Source organism: Oryza glaberrima, chromosome 12, assembly GCF_000147395.1.
Source record: "Oryza glaberrima chromosome 12, OglaRS2, whole genome shotgun sequence".
Lineage (NCBI taxonomy): Eukaryota > Viridiplantae > Streptophyta > Magnoliopsida > Poales > Poaceae > Oryza > Oryza glaberrima.
Genome location: NC_068337.1, coordinates 5,774,422 through 5,796,410, shown reverse-complemented (window position 1 = coordinate 5,796,410; position 21,989 = coordinate 5,774,422). Strand labels below are relative to the sequence as shown.

The 21,989-nt window shown below is 38.9% G+C and overlaps 2 protein-coding genes across 2 annotated transcripts; both read right to left on the bottom strand.

The window, feature by feature from the left end:
* Positions 1-9,043: 9,043 nt before the first annotated feature.
* LOC127756513 (uncharacterized) lies at positions 9,044-11,195 on the bottom strand. Its single transcript, XM_052281855.1, has 3 exons — positions 10,852-11,195; positions 10,626-10,692; positions 9,044-9,606 (listed from the first exon to the last, which is right to left on the bottom strand). Exons 1-3 carry the CDS (start codon positions 10,951-10,953, stop codon positions 9,323-9,325), a joined length of 453 nt encoding a protein of 150 aa, XP_052137815.1. The 5' UTR covers positions 10,954-11,195; the 3' UTR covers positions 9,044-9,322.
* Positions 11,196-18,170: 6,975 nt separating this feature from the next.
* LOC127756864 (receptor like protein 23-like) lies at positions 18,171-21,697 on the bottom strand. The gene has a single exon (XM_052282248.1). It carries the CDS (start codon positions 21,456-21,458, stop codon positions 18,402-18,404), a length of 3,057 nt encoding a protein of 1,018 aa, XP_052138208.1. The 5' UTR covers positions 21,459-21,697; the 3' UTR covers positions 18,171-18,401.
* Between the last annotated feature and the right edge of the window lie 292 nt (positions 21,698-21,989).

Below are 21,989 nucleotides of genomic sequence, written 5' to 3'. Positions count from 1 at the left end.
CAGAAGGTGGTTCAACTAAAGTCCAAACTTTGTTTCTCTCAAAATTTTCAAGTTCTTCATGCATGGCGTTAATCCACGATTCATCAGTTAATGCATGTGACACATCTTTGGGTTCAAAAGAAGCAACAAATGCAGAATTTGCACAAACATCATGAGTCGTTACCTTAGACTTTGTAGTCCGCTCACCTATATTACCAATAATTTGTTCCGGCGGATGTCGTCGTTGAATGTGCAAAGGAGCAGCGACTTCTGAAGTTGATCCATGTTCTGTTTCAGTACTGGTCGAAGTTGAATTCTCTGGAGGACCATCTCGATCAGCATCAACAGTACCCGAACCCGACGAACCTGGTCGGTCTGACCGCTACTCATGAGTCGGTCTGACCGGAGGTGTGCCGGCGGTCTGACCGGCCTGGCGCCCGGTCTGACCGGCCGAGCCGACCTCGTCGTCGTCGTCATAGTCGCTCTCATCTTCAAAAATACGACCATCCTCCCCCTGAACCTGTGACAGTGTACCTGCAATATCAGGTCTAGTACCAGGACTAGCCTCATCAAAAGAAACTACGCAAGTCTCAACAATTTTGTTAGTCCCTAAAATAAGTACACGATAGCCACGAGTGTGTGAGGGGTAACCAAGAAACAATCCATCGGTAGAGCGTGCCTCAAACTTATCCAAATTTCCAGATTACAAGACAAAGCACTTGCAACCAAAAACACGCAAATGTGAAACTTTGGGTTGATGACCAAATCGAAGTTCATAAGAAGTTTTTCCAAGTTTAGATCGCAAGAAAACTCAATTTGAAATATAGCAAGCAGTGTTAATAGCCTCAGCCCAAAATTTTCTAGGAGTTTTGTATTCATCCAACATCGTTCTAGCCATCTCAGCCAAAACACGATTTTTCCTTTCTACAACACCATTTTGTTGAGGAACACGAGGAGAAGAAAATTCATGTTCAAGACCTCTTTCGTTGCAAAATTGTTCAAATGAAGCATTTTTAAACTCTTCACCATTATCACTTCGAATTCTTTTCAAAGAACCAGAAAATTCAAGCTCCAATCGAAGAAACAAACCACGAAAGTGTTGAAAAGCTTCGTCCTTAGTTGCCATAAAGAAAACCCAAGAATATCGAGAAAAATTGTCAGCAATAACCAACACATACCACTTTCCTCCAACAGATTGCACTCTAGCTAGACCAACAGTGTCCATATGTAACAACTGTCCCGGTGCATTCGTCATCATAGAAACAATAGGAGCATGTGAAGTAGAAACCATCTTAGCATGACGACACGGTGCACAAACCAAATCAAGATCTTTCTTAAGTTTAGGCAAACCACGAACAAGATCCAAACCACTTAACCTAGTGAGATGATCAAAACCAACATGTCCAAGTCTACGATGCCAAAACATCACATCTTTATCAAACTTAGCAACCAAACATGTTATCACAGGTGAAACAGAATTTTCAAAATCAGCTTTAAACACTCTTCCATAGCGAGAAATATTCAACACAGAATCAACACGAGAATCAAAAACTTTACTTCCAGTTTTCTTAAAGTGAACTTCAAACTCTTCATCAACAATTTGTGAAACCGAAAGCAAATTGTACTTTAAATCCTTAACCAAAGCTACATTCTTCAATTCAAAATTTTCATTTACCTTAACCATACCTGTAGCGACAACGGCACTAGTAGAAGCATCAGCAAAGACAATTGATTCAGTCTTGGATGCCTTTTTGAGGGAGGAGAACCAATTTTTATCACCGGTCATGTACCGCGAACAACCGGAATCCACGATCCACACGTTCTCCTTCCTTGCCACCAAAGCCTATACACAAGCAGAAGTCGAAGCCTCAGTACTGGGGTTAGATAATAAAACTTTAGGAATCCAGTACTGAGACACACGACCAGGAGATCCAATAGGCATATATCCACGTGCAAAATCAATTTTAGAATTTTCAGAAAAATTCCTCCGAGGCTGGTCTGACCGAGGTACAGTGGCCGGTCTGACCGGGGGCCGGTCTGACCGCCTCTGTACCGCCGGTCTGACCGGTGTCCGGTCTGACCAAGGCTCTGCAGCCGGTCTGACCGGTCGCCGGTCTGACCGCGGGACCCACTGCGGTCTGACCGGTTTCCTCGAGGGAAAACCCGACTTTTACCACTTTGATTTTGCAAAAGCAATCTCTCTCTCCTTTTTCTGTTTATGAGCTAATCTGAAACAAAAATCAACAATATGTCCATCTTTTCCACAAAAAGAACAAGTATATTTTTCACGTTGTTTAGACACATTGTTAGAGCAAGAAGATTTAGTAACACAAGCAGAAACAGGAGGTTTTGCATGCACAACATTGGATTTTGAAGAAGATGCATTCATGGTAGACATGATACCAGCAAATTTAAACACAGTTTTATTACTATCATGTTTAATCAAAATCTCACCACTTCTAGCACCAACACGTAACACAACAGGAGGATGTCTAGAATTATGAGCATAAGGATCAAAACCTAAACTACGCTTATTTGTGCTAACCTTTGATTGATCCAAAATCATATTGAGGTTCTTTTTACCATCAGAAAATCTTAGCAAAGAATTTTTCAAATAAGAAACCTCTTTTTCCAAATTAGCATAATTTTCACAATCTACCATGACACCTTTGCTTTTACGACATTTGGGGCAAGAAAGCACTTCATTGTTTTTCACAACATCTTCCATGTACTCAACACGACCTAAAGCATCTTTTAGTTTCATCTTATTCAAATTACATGTTGAGCAATCCAAAACATCATGAGGTTGTTTTAACTTTTTAGCAGAAATCATGTTAAACATCAAACTAGCATGAAACGCAATTTGATATTTTTGCAACAACTTTTTAGTTAAAAACAACTCATCCAAAGTGCGTGTGTGCAAAGCAAAACAACAAGCAAGAGAAGATCTATTTTTTAAATCATGTGCAGCATTAACATCTCTAATTTTTGAAGTCTCATTCATTAAAACCTCACAATTTTCACAATCATCATCATTAGGAATAAGAGATTTTAACCTATCAATTTCAGATTTAAGAGATTCAATGATAAATTCCTGTTTTTTTATACATCTTCTCACACTTTTTATTTTTTGCACTTAAAATATTAATAGCTTCTTCAAAAGCACTCACCTCATTACCTTCATACTCTGTATCAGATTCACCACGTGCCATGAAGCAAACATCGGAGACGTTCTTTCCCTTGTCATCATCTCCACTTTCACCATCTACATCACTTAGTGGCTCGAAAGGGGCGCAAACTTGTTGAAAAGCCTTCCTAAGATTCTCCATCTTCCTCCCTTGGTTAGAACCCTTCGACTTGTAGTTGTTGGGCTTGTTGTTGTTGGTCTTCTCACCATCTTTGTCTTCTCTTTTGCCTCTCCCAAGCTTAGGACAGTGCGAACGAAGATGATCAATTGAACTACATTCAAAGCAACGATTTGGACCACCTCTTTTCCTGTTCCTGGCATTATTCATAGCTCGAGCAATTCTGTTAGCAACCAAAGCCAAATCCTCCTCCTCAATTTGTTCGAGTTGATCATCGGATGTGGCATTAAAAGCAGCAAGAAAAGAAGGCATAGATGAAGAAGCATCAACAACCAAAGAGGAAGAAGAAGAAACCAAAGCACTCGATTTAGAATCAACTTTCCGAGAAAGAATATTCATCTCATGTGTTTTCAATTTAGTATAAAGTGAATCCAAAGTCAAAGTAGACATGTTAACAGACTCCTGAATAGATGTAACTTTCATCTCCCAAATAGACATGTCGAGACCATTCAAAAAGTGACGAGAAATCTTAGATTGTGGATAATTAGCATCATAAGAAGAATCAACATATCTAAGATCACTCAAAATTTTATTAAATCTAGAAAGATAGTCATCCAAAGCCTCTCCAGATTTCATCTCAAATTTTATGTACTCATTTTTAAAAAGATCTCGATGAAGCTCTTTAATGTTATTTGTTCCTTAATGAAAATTCTTCAAAGTATTCCAAATCTCATGAGCAGTTTCAAGATGTGCAACACGATCATAGTCAGAACGAGAAATCCCACTCAAAAGAATATTACGAGCTTTGCAATTATTTTCAAATTCAGTTTTTAAAGCATCAGTATTAATAACTTTAGGAATCACATAAGGATGAGAAACTTTCCTCCAAATATCATAATTTTCAGCCATAATGTAAGATTGTATCTTACTACACCAATGAGGAAAATCAGTTCCATCGAAAATATGAGGCTTAGTTGAAAACCTAGCAGGAGTAGCCATGGCAAAAACTTTAGATCGATAAAAATCCAAAGAAGAAAACGAGGCTCTGATACCACTTGTAGGATCGAATCACAAGAACTAAGCCAACCAGAGGGGGGTGAATGGTTAGTATACCCAAAAACCGAAAACTTTTAGCGGAAATAAAAGTTACCCTCGAAATCGACGGAAGTCGGTCTGACCGAGATTGATCTGCCGGTCTGACCGAGTAGATGCCGCCGGTCTGATCGCCCGTACGCCGCCGGTCTGACCGCCGCTTTGTCGCCAGTCTGACCGCCGGTAGATCGCCGGTTAGACCGCCGAAACCCGGTAAACACAAATCGAAGAACTCTTAAAATGGATGACGACTTTATTACTTCTCTCTGTGTTTACAAAGTGCACCAACAGCACTCCTTACAAAAATTTCGACTAAACTCAAAACCCTAACTCAAAACTCAACTCAATTGCTCTCTAAAACAATACCGGGAAGCCTCACGCTCCCCCTCTATTTAAACATGAGGTAGGCAGCCTAAAGCCACGAACCAAACTCATACTAGGAGTCCTAAACACCTTAGGAAACCCTCTAGTACAAGAAAGAAACTTTACATAACCAAACGTACCAAATTTGGACTCCTTCCAAATTCGACTCCGCATCCCATACGCACACAATAACTCCGTCGTATGCCATATGGAAACTCCATCAACCACGTGCATCAACTCTAGTCTTAGTATCCCGCATGATCTCTGACCACCACGGACATCGTCTTATCCCCAAGCCGACTCCCGGTCCATCACCGCAAATACTCTCCCAAGACATCGAGTCACCTACACATGGAACAAACAAAGAAACCATATTCCGAGACCAAGCTATCTCCAACTTGACTCATTAGCAGCAAACAATAGTATTACATACGTATAGTATCCATCTAGAAGTCATAATCATGGAATAAACTCGGATATCCAAATAAACAACCCGAAACCGAAACCGACACAGTGTTGGCCGGTCAGACCGCAGGCTGCGCCGGTCTGACCGCGCATTACACGCCGGTCTGACCGGCTACCAGAGCCCGGTCTGACCGGTCCACATAAAATCACAGCAGTACCTGTATATTCACCTGTAAATCCAATCATCTCCAAAACCACTTCGTGAATAAATTCCAAATAACAAAACCAATAATCTCCAATGCCCAATTATTCATCACAGAATAATAATCAAAAACACCTTTGATTTTACATCTTCCTCCTCCCCGAGCTCTCTTCCCCTACCCCTGATTCTATTCTCTAATTTCTCAACCTTTCTTCTCTCAAATCCAAGTCTAGATTGCTTCTTCTCAATCCCTGCCCCTATTCTGCTACATTGTATCTTGAGTAACTGAGTTACTGCTGAGAATTGCTGGTTATCTCTTGTGTGTTTGTTGCTGATTTGGGGTGGAATGGAGTGGGTTCGTGACAGGTGTTTAGGTTCATTTCTCATCTTGCCTTATATCTCGTTGCTCTTCTCGGTCAGATGAGGGGTGAACGGGCCGGGAATCAATCAATTAATCCACACGAGGTTGCTCTGCTCGGGTCTAGTTGCTTGAGATGGTGTTAAACCTTTTGTAAGGGTGTGAGTCTATGTACTCTTGTAAGTTTCGCTAGGGCTGTGTACATCCTTTTTGGGTGTAGAGGCCGGTTTAAATCTATTATTAAAAAAGGGCAGGACCACAGGAGCGTCACTTCATGTGCGCAATTTGGTCAATCGTGGTCAAACAAAACGGGAACTGGAGAGGATCGACGGAATTGCTTTGGACAGGAACGGTGATTGATTTTAGGTGCTATTGGTGAACTTTCAGTGCTATGATTCCAAAAACAGAAACTTTCAACGCTATAAAACCAATTTTACCAAAAATGGATCTTCCCGTGCTAGTAGCCATATAAATTAGGAAATTTTGCAACTAATTAATTTTGCAGCTGCTTTGTCTACTGAGGCAGTAGCAGTCTAGTGCAATTCGGAATTCGAATCCGAATGCCGAATTACGGATATGAGAAGTTCGAAGGAAAAATGTGTATATTAGTAGTTCACACTAGAAACTCTCACGATGTAGCCGGCCAATCTAGCACATATTCACGCAAGACTACAAATTTGATGCCCGATTTTTCCCCACTGTGTTATCGCTACTAGGTTTCACCACTAGACCAAAAATATTACAAACGATTAAGGTGGTGAAACATGGTTGAATAATGACTGAAACATCACACTCATCCATACATCGAGTTTCAACTTTTGAAACATCAACATATCCCTAGGAATCGAAGTCAAAAATACGAGACACCACATGAATCTCTACTAAAGCATTTTGATCTAATACAAAGAAACAAAAAAAATGGGTTGAAAGATAAAAAAAATCACAATATGTACTAGTCTAGATCTAGCTTCTTCCTCTCTCTCTCCTGTGGCTTGATCTGAACTTCTTTCGATGATCTTGTGTTCTACGGCGTAGTAACCCGATGCTCTTTAGAGTACAATATGTTACCTCTAGCACACAAACTCTAAAATCTTCTTTAATTGACTCACTCTCACACTATTTCACTTTCTCTTTTCACCTTTTTTTTTAAGATTGTGAAGAGGTTATCTCTTGCATAAGAGGTGCTCATATTCTCTCTGCTCACTTATCTTTTCCACCTTATCATCTAATCCTATATGGTTCTTTTAGGGGCAGCACATGAGCTTTTATAGTACTTGCTCTAAGCATAGCAGCATAAACTCTGTTAAAATAATTCTGGTCCGCTGGTGTCAAAGTAATTTTACTAATATAACTATTTAAGGATCCAGTTGGAGCAGTTAAAGTATGAACTATCCCATCATTTTGAAGAAAATAATCGTGTATGTGTTTCAAACATATGGCGTAAAGCGACATTGTTTTTAATCAGGTTTTGGAGGTATGCAGAAGCAAATGAGCAATGGAAGCATCGAGCAGATAATTAATAAATCTTCTAATTGGAATCCTTCAGAACTCAGAATATTATCTGATGTTACAAAGGAAAAATGCAATTACCCTGAAGGTTCACAGACAAAAACCATGCATATCACATAGCCAAGATTACCTGCTTAGAACTGCACAAACATCTATCGCCATGAATTTAACAATTAGTCTAGCTAGCATTGATGCAATGGCCAACAGCTCATTTACCACCAAGGTAGCTTCTACCAACAATGGCCGGCGCCACGGCGCCGCCGCCGCCGCAACGGAAGCGCGGCGAGAACGTCTCCCGCGGCAGCGTCTCCATGGCTGCAACGCGCTGCACGCCGACGCCAGCCTTGGTCACCACCTTAAGCTTCTGATCGCGTGGCGCCATCGTGGCGGCGGCGACGACATCGTCGATGCGCGGTGGGCCGCCGGTGCCGGAGAAGGAGGAGGAGGAGGAGGAGAGGGAGCGGTAGTACCTCATGCCCTTCTTCTTCTTGAGCACCTTGTAGATCAAGGGGATGAGCCCATCCATTTTTGATATCAATGTGGTTTCTTGAAATTTTGGGTGTGGTTAAGGACTTCAGGTATACATTGTGTGGTACATGAAGGTATCATTGGCTAATGCCCAGTTTAGAAGATTAAGCAAGCAAATTATTTGAAACATATATACTACATGATTTTGTAATCATTATGTAAAAGAAGATTTTGTTTAATAGTGTCATCCCCATGTAAAGTTTGTTGTTTAATTATGTGCAGGTTATTTAATAAGGTACTGAAAATACTTTCATTGAAAGTTTGCAATTAATGAAAAGAACAACAAATGTTCTATAAGATGTCTATCTCTTATATGTTATGTTTCTCCCTAATTTATACTGTTGACCTGAATGATATGGAAGGAATTATAATAGATAATGATATGGAAGGAATTATAATAGATTGCTTATGGTATTATGAAATTCATGGAGAATCTGGTTCACTTATAAAATATGATTTTCCTGTCGTTCAGGATCCAGCTACTTAGGAAAAGAACAGAAAATAGGCAATGGAAGCATTGGTGTTATATTTTGAGCTAACCCTGCCACTTGATGTACTATAAACCAAAAGAAGCTTACATGACCGTGTCAAGGTCAGCTGGGGAAAATTTCATTGCATTGCGATTTTGTGTTGAAATGAGATGATTGGTTTGTTAGTTTGGAGTTTGGACATTTAGTTTGTTCAGGAGACTAACGTTTTGTTCTCTAACGTTGGTACATCAAGTAACAATCAGTCATCAGCCGGTCACTATGAAATAAAATGGCAAGGGGAATTTTATAATAAGTTTCTTTGTTTCTGAATGCAGTTACTACTGTTCCAACTAACAAAGGAAAACATGATAGATAGGTTAAAAAAAACTTAATATCTACTTAAATTATGAATTTTTTGATGGTTGTGTACTAAGGAAGAATCCATGTCTTGGTTTGATATAGCTATGGCCAATCTGGTTATAGGTGAAAGAGAAATGAGTCTCACCTTCTTTTCAAATCTCCCTTACAAGACTTTGTAAAATTTAAATCAAGTATTATAGATTGCTAGATGCTCTTTCACATATTGTCTAGCAAAAAATTTTGGATATATAATATGTTCAAATAACCATCCATGCATTGAAATATAGAAAAACAGTAATACCATCCTACAGCACAAAATTCATCAAAAGTTGCTTATTTTCACTTGCATTAGTGCTTCTTTCCATGTTAGACATGATTATCCAGATAGCCACTCAGTAGTCAGTACATCCTTGAGAATTTGTGATTTCAGTGTACAGGCAAAAGTAACTGGATCACTGGGGACTTTGAGAACAGCATTGCAAATACGTAGAGACATTGATAGCGAAAGTAAGGGAAAATGCCCCATCCATACATTTTACTGATGCAGCCATTGCAATTTACATGTAAGAGTGGTACCAACTTCGAAGCAAAGCCAACAATTTGGTAACAAATAATAATACGATGACATTTCTAATTCACAGCCAGAAACCTCATAATAAAACTTAGAACTGACCAGAATATATCTCCATGTGTCGCTGCAGCAGACGTGGCACAGTAAAATGTTCAATACTTCAAACCTTCACCAAATTTACTAGGCCTTGGCTATGAAGGTCAGGTAGTACCAAGCGGCAAAGGCAAGACCGAGCACAAACAGAGGGAGCAGGAAGTCCAGAAAGGTGTTGGGAGCAGGAGGTCCTTTCTTCTGTGGCATCCTTCTGAAGTTTGGCGGCACATCATTGCCGCCAACGGTTGTAGCCTCTGATGCGCTAGGAGGCACATAGTCCTTGATGCTTCCAATCAAGTAGTTGTTCATCATGCTGATGGCTGATGTGCTGTGCCCCACATCTTCAAATGCCTCCGTGGCATCCCCAGAGGCTTCAAGAATTGATTAAATACAGAGGCAACAGAAAATAGAAACTTGTCAATAAACCTTGCATCTATTCCAAATGTCTTTCTTTCAGAACCGCACCATATGTTAACATTTTATTTTTGTCATCTAGTTAAAGTAATATATCAACATAGTATGTGCAATTAAACGGAACAAGTACAATGGAATCAGTACAATACAAGGGGAACATTTGCAATAGCAAATTTAGTGTGATTAGTGAGGCTCAGAAATTTAGTCCAGAGGAAAGCAGCATTCGAAAAGTAAAAAAAGCGTTAACTTCTATGCATTGGTCTCTGCTGGGACAACATATTTATCATAAATTAATCAGACCGTACGGTATTTAGAAATATTGAAACTAAAATTACCCTGGCATTGTTTTGTCTCCCAAGAAAACAGTAGCAAGCCATCATTATATTGGTTTGGTAATGAATAACTGAGATTTTTCATGATGTAAAATGCATGTTATTCCATGACTTAGAAGGCAAGATATTTGCAAGAATTAAGCAACAAGCGGCTCTATCATTATTTTAATTTTGTTAATTCTCTTAGACAATTAGAACAACAGGAGTTGAATATGCCTATGGTTATGAGGCTTCCACGTGGCACAATACAAGGTTAACAGAAGCTGGTGGTACAAATCATGAATCAGCATCGATGCCCACTGGCTGCATTACAAAAGCAAATACTGTATGGGCTGATTTATGATAAATTGCTAATGGTAGTTGACTAGGTGTTGAACACAACCATCTATTCAGATCAGAGCAGCATGATACAATTGGTTTCTCTTAACTAAACAACATGAACCAATCTAATTCTACTACTGCAGGCTTGAACTGACCACCAAAAATGAAGAAAATTAACTGACAGCAACGAATCCGAGCATTTATCATCACAATTAAATTGATGAGCAGATAAGGTCGTAAATAGTTTCAATAGCATCACAGTTTTAGCATCAAACATTATCATTACAGTTGATAGGAATGGAGGAATCTGAATCTCATCTGACCAGATGCATGCAGGAGAACATCCTCTCCACCAGGGTGGTCTTCCAAGAACTTGGTCACATCATACACCTGAAACAAAAGCAAAAAATATTTACAAATTCAGACTCAATAATCAAGAACCAGTATACACCACTCATCAAGAAATCAAGCCAAATCAGATCTCCATCTAGAAAAAAAAAAAGAAGAAGCAGAGATCGAATCGACTCGATTCTTGCCCCCCTGCCCGACCTTGCCATGGATGACGACCCAGCAATCCTTCCTGGACGCGTGCCCTACGACATCGGAGGCGGAGATGAGCTTCTTGCCGCTGGCCGCCTCATCCTCCGCCATGGCCTCCACCACCACTCACTCACTCCTCCCGCTCCCCGGTTCAGCGTGAGTTGTTGCGGAAGGAAGAAGACGACGCTGAGCTGAGCTGAGATGAGGCGAATGGAGTGGAGGTAGGAGGAGGAAATCTTGGAGGTAGAAAGAGCTCACCCGAGCTCAGCTGAGCAGGAGCACGCCAAGAGAGCCGCTGCTGCAGCTGAAGCTCAGGTCAGGTGTGTGGTGGTGTGGTTGGTCGCTGGTTGGTGGTGGTGGTGGTCGGAGACGACGACACGTCCGGCCGTCGAACAAATGGGCCGGGCCCGTATTGAGCCTCCAACATGGGCCTGAAAGTCCAATTACGCTTTCAGCGCTACTTCCTCTAGTTTTCGTTTTGGATAGATTTATGTCAAGGACTACCTATACATTTGTCGATAAATTTTTTCTTAAAAATTTGACAGATGTAATTATAGTATAATTATAGTGTAATTATACTGTAACTTGCATGTAACTACACTGTAACTTATATGTAAGTTTCACATAATTTTAAATCGTTAGATCTATTACAAGATTTGTTTTGGTGAGGAAAAAACAAATCATAGCACACACATATGTGAAAGAATTTGTTCCCATGACCTCAATTTTACCGAAATAACATGTTACGGAGAGATTTTTGAAAGTTACATACAAGTTATACTATAGTTATAGTGTAATTACATGCAAGTTACAGTGTAATTACACTACGATTGTACTGTAATTACATCTGTCAAATTTTTGAGGAAAAATTTGTCGACAAATATATAGCAAAATCGTTATGTCAAACTAGCAATAACTTTATTAATAAAAATATTTAGTCAAAAGATAATAGAATAATATATATATATATATATAATATAGTATATATCTATTATCTATTATATATTAAAAGTCCATTAAACTTCCTACAAACGCTCCTAAACCGCCACGTGCACCCCTAAAAACACTCTTATACCGCCATGTGGCACTCTAATAAATTGTAAAAATTCTAAGAAAAATAAAACATCTAACCATCGATTTTCATTTAATCTGGTGGACCCACTATTTTCAACCATTAGATCTATTTAAAAACTTCACATAAATTATGTGGATAGGTATTCCTGCCAAAAAAACAAACGTACGCACGTACGTACTCCCAGTTGCACATCCATTTTTTTTTCTCTTTCCTATTTAGATTAGATGAAAAGATGACTAATCCCTCCGAACACCCCGTGCACAACAAACGTACGCTGACTAATCCCTCCTAACACCCATGCACGCACAAAGGCACGTACGTACACTTACTCCGTGCATCTTCCTATTTTTTCTAGCTAATAATTTAAATTTAGAAAAAAAGTTAATCATTAATGTCCATTTAAATCGGTAGATCCATAATATTAAGGGATTATCTACGTGGCAAACAGCTGAATTTTTTTTGCATTTTCAGCCGTTTTTCTCCTCATCATTCGATCGGGGTGTCTTTCATCCTATCCGTACGTGAAAAAAAACTCCCCCGCCACGCGTGGGGCGATTTGTTGCATCGTCATGTCGGATTTGTTGGCTCAAGGCCAGTAGCTCTCAAGCCGCCATGTGTCATTCTAGAAACGCTCTTAACTTGTCACGTGTTACTCTAGCAAATTAGAGAAAAAAGCAAAACATCTAATAGTTGATTTTCACTAATATACAATCAGATTGATCTAAAGAGGAAAGAAGAAAAGGCCCACACCCCACCTCCAGCCATCAAAAGAAAAGGCTCATTATGTATACGTATGTAGTTACGTACCATATACCACACCCTGGCCTCACGTGATGCAGAGGGAGACCTCCCCTCCTGTTTTCAAGCAATTATTATATATATAGAAAACATATTTTCTGATAAAAGTTTTAAAACAACTGTATTGTCTAAATCATAGAGCTGATTTTTTTTATTCGTGCATGTCATGGGATTATTTACAATAAAAAGTTTAGAATTCAATTTCCAAATTAACTATATTTAACAAGTACAATAAATGTATTACTTTGGATCCTATATGGCAAGAGACTAGCTATTGGTCACTCCATACATTTTTAGAAAAACTCACATAGATTTTTAAACCATGTGATTAGCATGATTTAGCTTATATTAGAAAATACAACACCTGACATATTTTCTCAGAGATCTAAAATTATATTTATCACTAAAAAATAAGAAATAGATAACTCAAAATTGAGACCTGTTGGAATATCTCTTACAGAAAAAAAATCTCTAGCCCTATTCCCGCTTTACCTATGGTTCTCTCCCTTCTTACTCCCCTCCTCTCCTCTTCTATTTTTTTAACTAACAACATAACATAAAACAACGTACCTAAACGATTTATAGTATCTAAAATTATATTTGATTTTTAATTTGTTTGAACTATTTTTTATTTACAATTAATTAAATAATTAAAGATCCATTATAGCTGTATTTTACTATACAAAAATTAAAATACTCTGCATGGAAACTAAATGACAATGGAACATTATAATTTAAAAGATCAAAATATGTATTATGTCATATTAAATCATTCTACATAATAAAACCAATTAAACAGCCTTTAGATCACACTTAAGTCACCATATGTCACGTCTTAAAATTATAAAATATTTCAATTAAATCGATGACCAATTATTTTTAACTATTAGATCTAATTTTAAAAAAATCTTACGCTGCCACGTATTATGTCCTAAAAATCATAAATAATCTTAGAAATTATGAGGAAAATAATGAAACCTATCATTATTGGTTTTAAGTTACATTATTTAGAAAAGGTTAGAAAAATAAATCCCATCCACCTCTTCACCCCAATCACATGCGCACATCATTGCATGTCCCCTTCCTATATTTAGCTATTAAAATATAAGAGAAATAATCAATAATTTTAGATATTAAAACAACCATAACTTTTAAGTTACACATCTTATTTCCTATATACAAAATATCGCATTTAGCCACATTCAACCCATGCGCTTTGCATACCATCCAAATATAATCGAAATACCTCAAACAAATTGACTGCATATATTATGTCATTTTACATCATTCCGTAAACATGCATAGCTAAATTAAACCAATAGTATCCAAATAAAAATTACAAGTGAACTGTCGTACATTTTATTATTGAGGTGGAATACCCCTGCCCTTTTACATGTCATTTGAATTGCCATAAAAGAATTTTGAAATGATCTAACAACACAGGTTGCATCATCATATGTTGTTTTTGCAAACACGTGTAGCTAAATTAGATATACACTATCTAAGAAAATAGAACTAACTATAAAATATGAATAGTCCAAAGAAAATCCAATTCCTTAAAGAAAACCCGTAAACAACGAGTTTAGCTAGGTCTTACGTTTTCACCAATGGACTCAAAACATTCAACTAACAAAAGAAAAAAATGACTTTCTTTGAATTTATACTTAATTTATTTAACATGTTTTATAAACAAACTAAGTCTTAAATGATGATGAAGATTATATATAATTGCTTATACAGTTAAATTAAATATTATATATAATATAGGTTAGAGAAATTATCAGACGATGAATATTTGTCAAGAAAACATACTCTCAAAACATTGCATAGGCTATTCGATTAATATGATCCATTCTCAAACGCTGCTCACGATGCATGCCCGCGTGAATACGCGGGCTATCTTCCTAGTTATAATAAAGTACAAATATATATATTTATTATATTATATATATTATAATATAAAACACATAGTTAAAAATATATTTTAGACATCGTGATATTATCCAAAGCATCGTACATTTGCATCTCACACTGGTTTTCTCCGCTTGGTTTCAACTTTCCCCACCAACATTCTGTAACATATTTTATTCAACTATCAAAAATATAAAATATAACTATATGAAAATATTTATATTAAATCTGTCAATTTCTTCTTTATACATTAAATTAAAATATGATCTAATAATTAAGGCATATATTATCTATGTTATAGAATATAAGAATTTTTTGAGTTAGATATGTTTATTAAGGAAGTAGCTACAATTAAATGGAAGAAGGTTATGATTAGATGAGAAGTGGAGGTAGATAAGAAAATTGAATGTAACTTCTTCATTTCTGATAATGGAAATGGGGGCTTCCCAGCCCTAGTTAAGAAAAAGATAAGAGAGTTGAATGGTGGAGGGTTGTGATTAGTTGGAAAAAATATGGATGTAAAAATTGTTATTTTTTAGATAAATTCTAAAGGCTAAAAGTTATTATATTTTGAAACAGATACGTATTAACGATGTAAGACAACGAGGTTTGGCCGCAAGCTAGAAATGCCCGGCTCAAAATTCCCTTCACTCTTTCTTGGTTTATTTTTAAAAATAGGGAATAGGATTGCGAATAGAAAAGAGTCTAGTATCCTTCAATAAATAAATGATGGATGGAGTAAAAGGTAGATGCGGGTAAGATGTAAAAAATTTTAAATGGGAGATGATGGATGTGATAAATAATATTATGAACAGTGTTAAAAATATTTGTATTTTAGTATAAGATTTAAATGCTAGAAGCCTTTATATTATATTTTGGAATACAGCGGAAGTAGCAAACATAATTTTAAGAGTAAAGTGCATTTCCGGTTGATCTAATCCTCAAACTTGTTAAAATGATGTGTCATTCCGGTTCTAAGTTGCCACAATCCTTTAGAATCATACGTGGTACTTATAAGGCATGCTACATGGATATTGCGGTCCTAAAAATTTATTTTTCTTTTGTCCTTCCCTTAAATGTTTCCCTTCTCTTGTTTTTTCCACACGAACGGAAAGGAAGAAGATAAGGAGGAGGAGAGAAAAAAAAAAGAAGTAATTCAATGTTCATGTAGTATAGCACATGAGTGTCACGTAGGATTTCGGAGAGGTTTCGAAAATTTAAAATTGAAATGATAAATTTTGATAAATTCAGAGTTCGAGAACCTGAGTGACACGGAACTAACGATATAATTTACTCTACTCGTAACCCCAAAAATACCATTCTCATCGCTAGTAACCCATCTAATGCAAACGTGAGCCGTCGGATCTAAAAATAGGCTGTGGCGAGATGCGGCCGCCGCCGCCCCGCCGCGGTGGCCGGAGGCTCGCCTATTTCCTCTTCTCCTCGTCGACGAATCGCCTCCCGTGCGCCATCACTAACCCGGCCACCTTGTGTTCATCCAGGTAATAATCAATTCATTGTCCTGTTCCTTCCATCCTTTGCTTGCTGCCGTGAGATTTTTTTTTTCTTTTTCATCTTCTTCGTATGCGAATCAGTTAGCTTCCAGTAAGTACTCAACTCTAATTCATCCAAAATCCAGATCCTGTGACCAGTTAAGCGAGCGTAAAGCTAGTTTGTGGTGCTGATTCATCTCGCCCACCAACTGTTCGACGAAATGGCTAAGCCGAAAGGCTGGAATTGTCATACATTTGTAACACTGTAGATGAATGTATAGTTGGTTCGTTACCTCAGAAGATCAATATGATGATTGCGTCGCGGTGTGATCTGATGGGTTTGGTGTACTATGAACTGAGACAGTAGCCTGTATGGCAAGGAAATGGATCGAGCCTTCTGCATCAAACATTTGAGCACATACCCAATATCTGAGCCTAGATCTTCCACCAAAATGATATCGGATATTGACACCACACCGCATATGGATTGTTTGGATGGGGTACAACATAATTTTGTAGACGTTCATAAGCTTCACTGTAGAAAATGAGCTTATAGAGGTCTTGGCTGGTATTTTTTACAAATCCCGGTAGAATATCACTGTAGTATTTGATCTTTTAGAATAATAAAGGAAAATTTTGTTTACTGATATCCAAATATCCCATGTTTACAAAAAAATACCATCTAAAATTCTAACATTCAGAAATTTACAATTCCAATCTCCTCCTGCTTCTAGTTTTCATGGTTTTTCTTTTTCACTTTACTGGAAAAAGCGGTTGATGGGTAAAATTGGATTTGCCCTTGTTGTGGTGCACATCCTCTCAAGACGCAATGCGCATGTCTGTCACCTCTTCCACACACCACCAGATGACGTGCACAGAGGATGCCATGAAAGTTCGCCAAGATGCTTGTTCATGTTTTTATCCAAGTTGTTCTGCTGCTACGACATCCCTCTCCAGAACTGTAAATCTTTTCCCCTTTCTTTTTTCAACTTTTCATCTTACAACACCCAGAAGCTAGCAGAAAAGTAACATTTTAGGCATCACTTATATACATGTAAATCTAAAATTGCAACAGCAAAGCAAAATAAGGGACCTCGGCACTTACAGCTTGTTGATGTTCTCTGCTTCGAGCTTACAAAGCAGAGAACACTGCAGCATGTTCTGTTACAGATCGATTCTTCTGCAACAGATAAATCAGGTGTGGGACATGCTGCATGACAGTTTCAGGGGATCAGGGAGGCATGGGGCGCTAGCTAGCCACATAAATCATTGTGAATCAGGACAGACAGTGGGAATAGCCTGCAGTGGTGGAAGCTAGCATTCACTGCGTGTGTGCGGGGGGAAATTGCCTGGGAGCGAGATGCAGTATAGTCAGTCGACACAGGTGTAGACTGGTGTAAGATAGCATCTGGCCCTCTACTTGACAGACATAGTTGATACTAGACGTTGAATTCTTTGAATTATGCTAAACTATACTTGAGATGTTGGCTGGTATATTTCAAGTTACTATCTTTGGATGTCACTAAATCAAATTTCTCAACAATAATCAACTAAACAGGTGAGAATATAAAGGGCACATGTCACTTAACTTCCATGCCAGTATCGCATAGTTTTTTGAACAAACATTACGTATTTACATGCTTAGTTTTGAAACTCAAATGGATATGATTTAAGGTTTATCAAATCTTTTTACTTGGCCTATTAAATGTTTTATTCGTTGTAGTACTCTCTTCATTAAAAAAATGTGGGGCATATTAGTTTTGGGAGGTCACAACGACTAAGGAGAACATGGAACTAAGAAAAAAGATTTAAAAACTTAAAATGACCATGTCATCCATACTTAATACCTTCGAAACGGGAAAGAGGATGGTCATGCTGATGTTTCTGATAAATGCAGGAGAGCGGCTAGTTGAGAAACTATGCAAACAAGGAAATGAATTAATAACTTCACTTGCATGCTTTATTTTGATACAAGTTGGGGAAAACTATATTCCTTATAAAAATACGTGGCAGAAATTTTCAGCACATGTAACAGTAAGACAACAAGACCAGATAGCTCTCAAACATAAATATATCTTTTCATGCATATGGTGTTGTCTGCTTTGTTGCCTAAATTACAATGCCCACAGCCCTCATACTATATTCCCTGATATCGTAGTCCTTCTTTATTTCATTCATACATGCATCACTATTAATATTTGTCCTTCTGAGTGTTACTGGAGTGATCAAGACTCAAAGAGTCACTAACAAAATATTCTGCCATTCTATAACATGGTTCCCTCTCAAGTTTGCTGCTTGCTGTTGTTGCTTCCCCATATGACTAAAATTGTAATTCCAAAGCAGACACCAAATCCCAACCCAGCGAAGAGAAAAAGTAGAACATCTATGGGTTCCTTCTCGGAAGCATGTGTCATGATGTTTGGTTCAGTTGGATAACTACATTGTTTAGACAATGGAGGTCCGCAGAGCCCAATATTTCCCTCAAAAGAGGCATTGGAAAATGTCGAGAAGTGTGACGATTGTGGTATTCTTCCAGCCAACATATTATAGGACAAATTCAACGTTGCTAGGAAGTTCAATGATGGTAGCTCCTGTGGGATCTCACCAGAAAGCTTATTTGAGGAGAGGTCCAACGACTCAAGGTTGTTCAAGTTGCCAAACTGAGTTGGAATTGGCCCTGTAAGCATGTTATGAGACATGTTGAGTCCGTGAAGCAATGTAAGTTCCCCAATGTTTGAAGGGATGCTACCTTGGAATTCATTATTTGAGACATCAATGAGCACAAGTGATGTTAAGATCTTGGAAATTGTCATGTTATTGCCTTTGTACGTGACTGCAGCAGTAAACTGGTATGTCTGTCCATGGTAATACTGATTTTCCATGACCGAAGTTCCGTTATCAGAACTGTTCATCATGGACTTCAGCATCTTAAACCACTCTTCTGGCAACATGCCACTGAAGTTGTTTGATGCTATATCTGCAATCCTCAACTTTGTAAATTGACAGTTGTTAGTATCACCACTATAAGAAGGATCCAATATCTGCCCAATGAACCTGTTAGACTTGAGGACCAGGACTTGGAGTTGAGGAAGTTTACTCATCCAACATGGGAAAGAGTCACTAATTTTATTGTTTCCAATGTCAAGGATCTCCAGATTCCTGCAAGCAACCAAAGATCTTGGTAGCTGTCCTTGAATCGAATTGCCGCTGAAATCTAATGCGCTTAATGCACAACCTTCCTTGATATTATCAGGTAACTCGCCGGTAAGATGATTTTCCTTTAGACTTAGCACCTGCAGTGCGTCTGCATCCTCCATCAGACACGATGGTATTAAGCCAGTCAAATTGTTGTTAGAGAGATCAATGAGTTGTAAACTCTTAATCCCGTCACAGATCGATGGTGGAATGTTTCCAGATATGCTATTATTGGAGGCCTTGAAAAAGACAGTTTTTGTTAGGTAAGTAGAGAAATTGAGAGGCAGAGATGAGAACCGGTTGTTGGAGTAATCAAGGGTGACACTTCCTTCTTTTGGTATAGGTATTGCCCCTTCAATATTGTTGAAACTGAGATCGAAGAATTCAATGTAAACAGGAAGTAAAGGGTGAGATCCAATACTCGTAAACTTATTATGTGATAGGTTGAACAAGGCAAAGCCTTGGGTCGAGGTCTTCCATGCCCACTGAGGTATTGCTCCTTGGATTTGGTTATATGAAAGATCAAGAAAAGCAATCTCATGGAGATGCCGCAAGATGTTAGGGAAGCTAGATATACTGCATGATGCTAGTCGTAAAAAGCTAATACTGGGGTAGGACACTACTGAAGAACTATTTTCACCATCCATCACAACTAGTTTATTATTTGAGAGATTCAGCACAGAAAGATTTTGCATTTTCGAGTATGAGGCTAGTTCCACTGTGCCGACAAAATTGTTTGAATGGAGCAGGAGGGATTGCAAATGAGTCAAAGTTAAGATCTGTGGAGGTATCTCCCCTGAAAAGTGGCAATTGTACAGTGCCAATTTTGTCAGTTTTGTTAAGTTCCCTATGGAAGCTGGTATGGGTCCGGACAAGCCACAACTGAAGAACTTGAGAACAGTAAGAGAAGTCAGGTTTGAGATCCATGACGGCATGGATCCTACTAGCTCTAACCCAGAAACCTCTAGTAAAGATAAGGATTTCAGCTTACCAATGGAGGATGGAAGCACTCCAGAGAGACCACTAACTCCAATATCCAGCTCCTTCAGAGATTTGAGGTTGCTGATAGAACTTGGAATTGTGCCTGAGAAGTTGGTTTTGCTGACAGACAAACTCTGTAAGTTACTGTCAGCAGAGAAATTAGGCAAATTTCCGGAGATCCCAAGATTTTTGGTGAGGTTAATAGTTGTTAGTTTCTCATGCTGCAAGATGATTGGAGGGAACACCCCTTCAAACATGTTATTTGAAAGCTGAAGAACAGTAAGGTTAGAGAGTACAGCCAAGAACTCAGGAACTGGACCAGACAACTGATTGAAGTGGAGTTCTATCACTGAAAGTGATCGCAAGGACGAGAGTGACCGGCAAATGGGACCGGACAGTGAGCAGTATGGCATGCTAATGACCTGAAGATTTGGAGAGAACCTGGCCATGGCGTCGCACCACCGTTCGCCATTGCTGGACAAGTTCACCATGCCCAGCCGAAGCACTTCTAGCCGGGTGAGATTGGTGAGCAAGGTCTCCAAGCTTGGCACCCAGAGTTGTGAAATTTCGTCCGAGGAATAGTACATGACACCGTTCTCTTCGTCTTCGTCCATCTCGTCTTCACCGAATGCCGTCGACAGGTCAAGGTAGGAGAGTCTGGTGAGGCGGCCGATGCCGGCGGGTACCCGGCCGGCGAAGTTGGTGTCGGAGAGGTCAAGGTGGGTGAGCTCGGTGAGCTTCTCAAACCCGGTGGATGGGAGCATGGACATGCTGAAGTTGTTCCTGGAGATGTCAAGGTACTCCAGCGAGGTGAGGCCGAACAGCGCGGCGTCGAGGCTCGCGGCTTGCAGCTCCCGGCCGCGCAAGTCGAGGGAGGTGACACGGCCGTCGCCGCCGCCGCCGCAGCGGACGCCCTCCCAGCTGCAACAGTCTGTGCCGGCCGCCGCCCATGACCGGAACGCGGCGGAGTAGTCACCGACCGTGGCGTCAAAGGATCGCTGCAGCTGGAGCAGCGCCGAGGCCTGGCCTGGAAGGCACGGAACCGCCGCCGCCATGGGCTGGGTATCCAGGAGGAGGATGGGTAGCATGGCTAGCATAGCCGTGAGACGGTAAGCAGCTCTCATGGCTGGAGATTTGCTGGGTTTGTTTTCGATTACGTGCATACAAAACACAGGTATCTCTCATGTTTTTATTTACTATGTCTAGTTTAAAATATAGTTGTTTCGAATACATCCGCTTTAGTCTAACTTTTGAAACCTCAACATTATTTTAAGAAAAATAAGTCCATTTTACGCCCTTCAAACTTTTTTGCCGGAGCACTTAACCGCTGAACAGTTTCTCGGCTCATTTTACATCCCGAATTATTGAAAATGATTCACCTTAATCCTTAACGGTGTTTGTCTTTTACGTTTCTCTCTATATATAGGTTACATTTTGCAATGAAATTTGGTGGGACTGATATATGCATTATAACTTATCTCTCAACATTTTTTTTTGGTATTTTTTAATAACTCTTTACATAGGTTGGAAGCAGTTGTTAGACAAATTTAAACAGAGAGGTTTAAAATTTCAAGCAAATGGCCATGAAATTTTTTGAAAATGTTTTAGAACTTTGATAATAGTATCATCTATGGGTCTACAAAATTTAAGCTTAAAATATGACTCGCATAAAGAGAAACAACAAAGAGAAATGT

Bases quoted from the DNA above. Each gene is read 5' to 3' on its own strand.
- LOC127756864 (XM_052282248.1), bottom strand. From the start codon at position 21,458: ATGCACGTAATCGAAAACAAACCCAGCAAATCTCCAGCCATGAGAGCT.
- LOC127756513 (XM_052281855.1), bottom strand. From the start codon at position 10,953: ATGGCGGAGGATGAGGCGGCCAGCGGCAAGAAGCTCATCTCCGCCTCC. The intron at 10,693-10,851 runs GTCGGGCAGGGG...CTTTTGTTTCAG, and splicing joins GGGTCGTCATCCATGGCAAG to GTGTATGATGTGACCAAGTT. The intron at 9,607-10,625 runs GTCAGATGAGAT...CAATTCTTGAAG, and splicing joins TGTTCTCCTGCATGCATCTG to CCTCTGGGGATGCCACGGAG.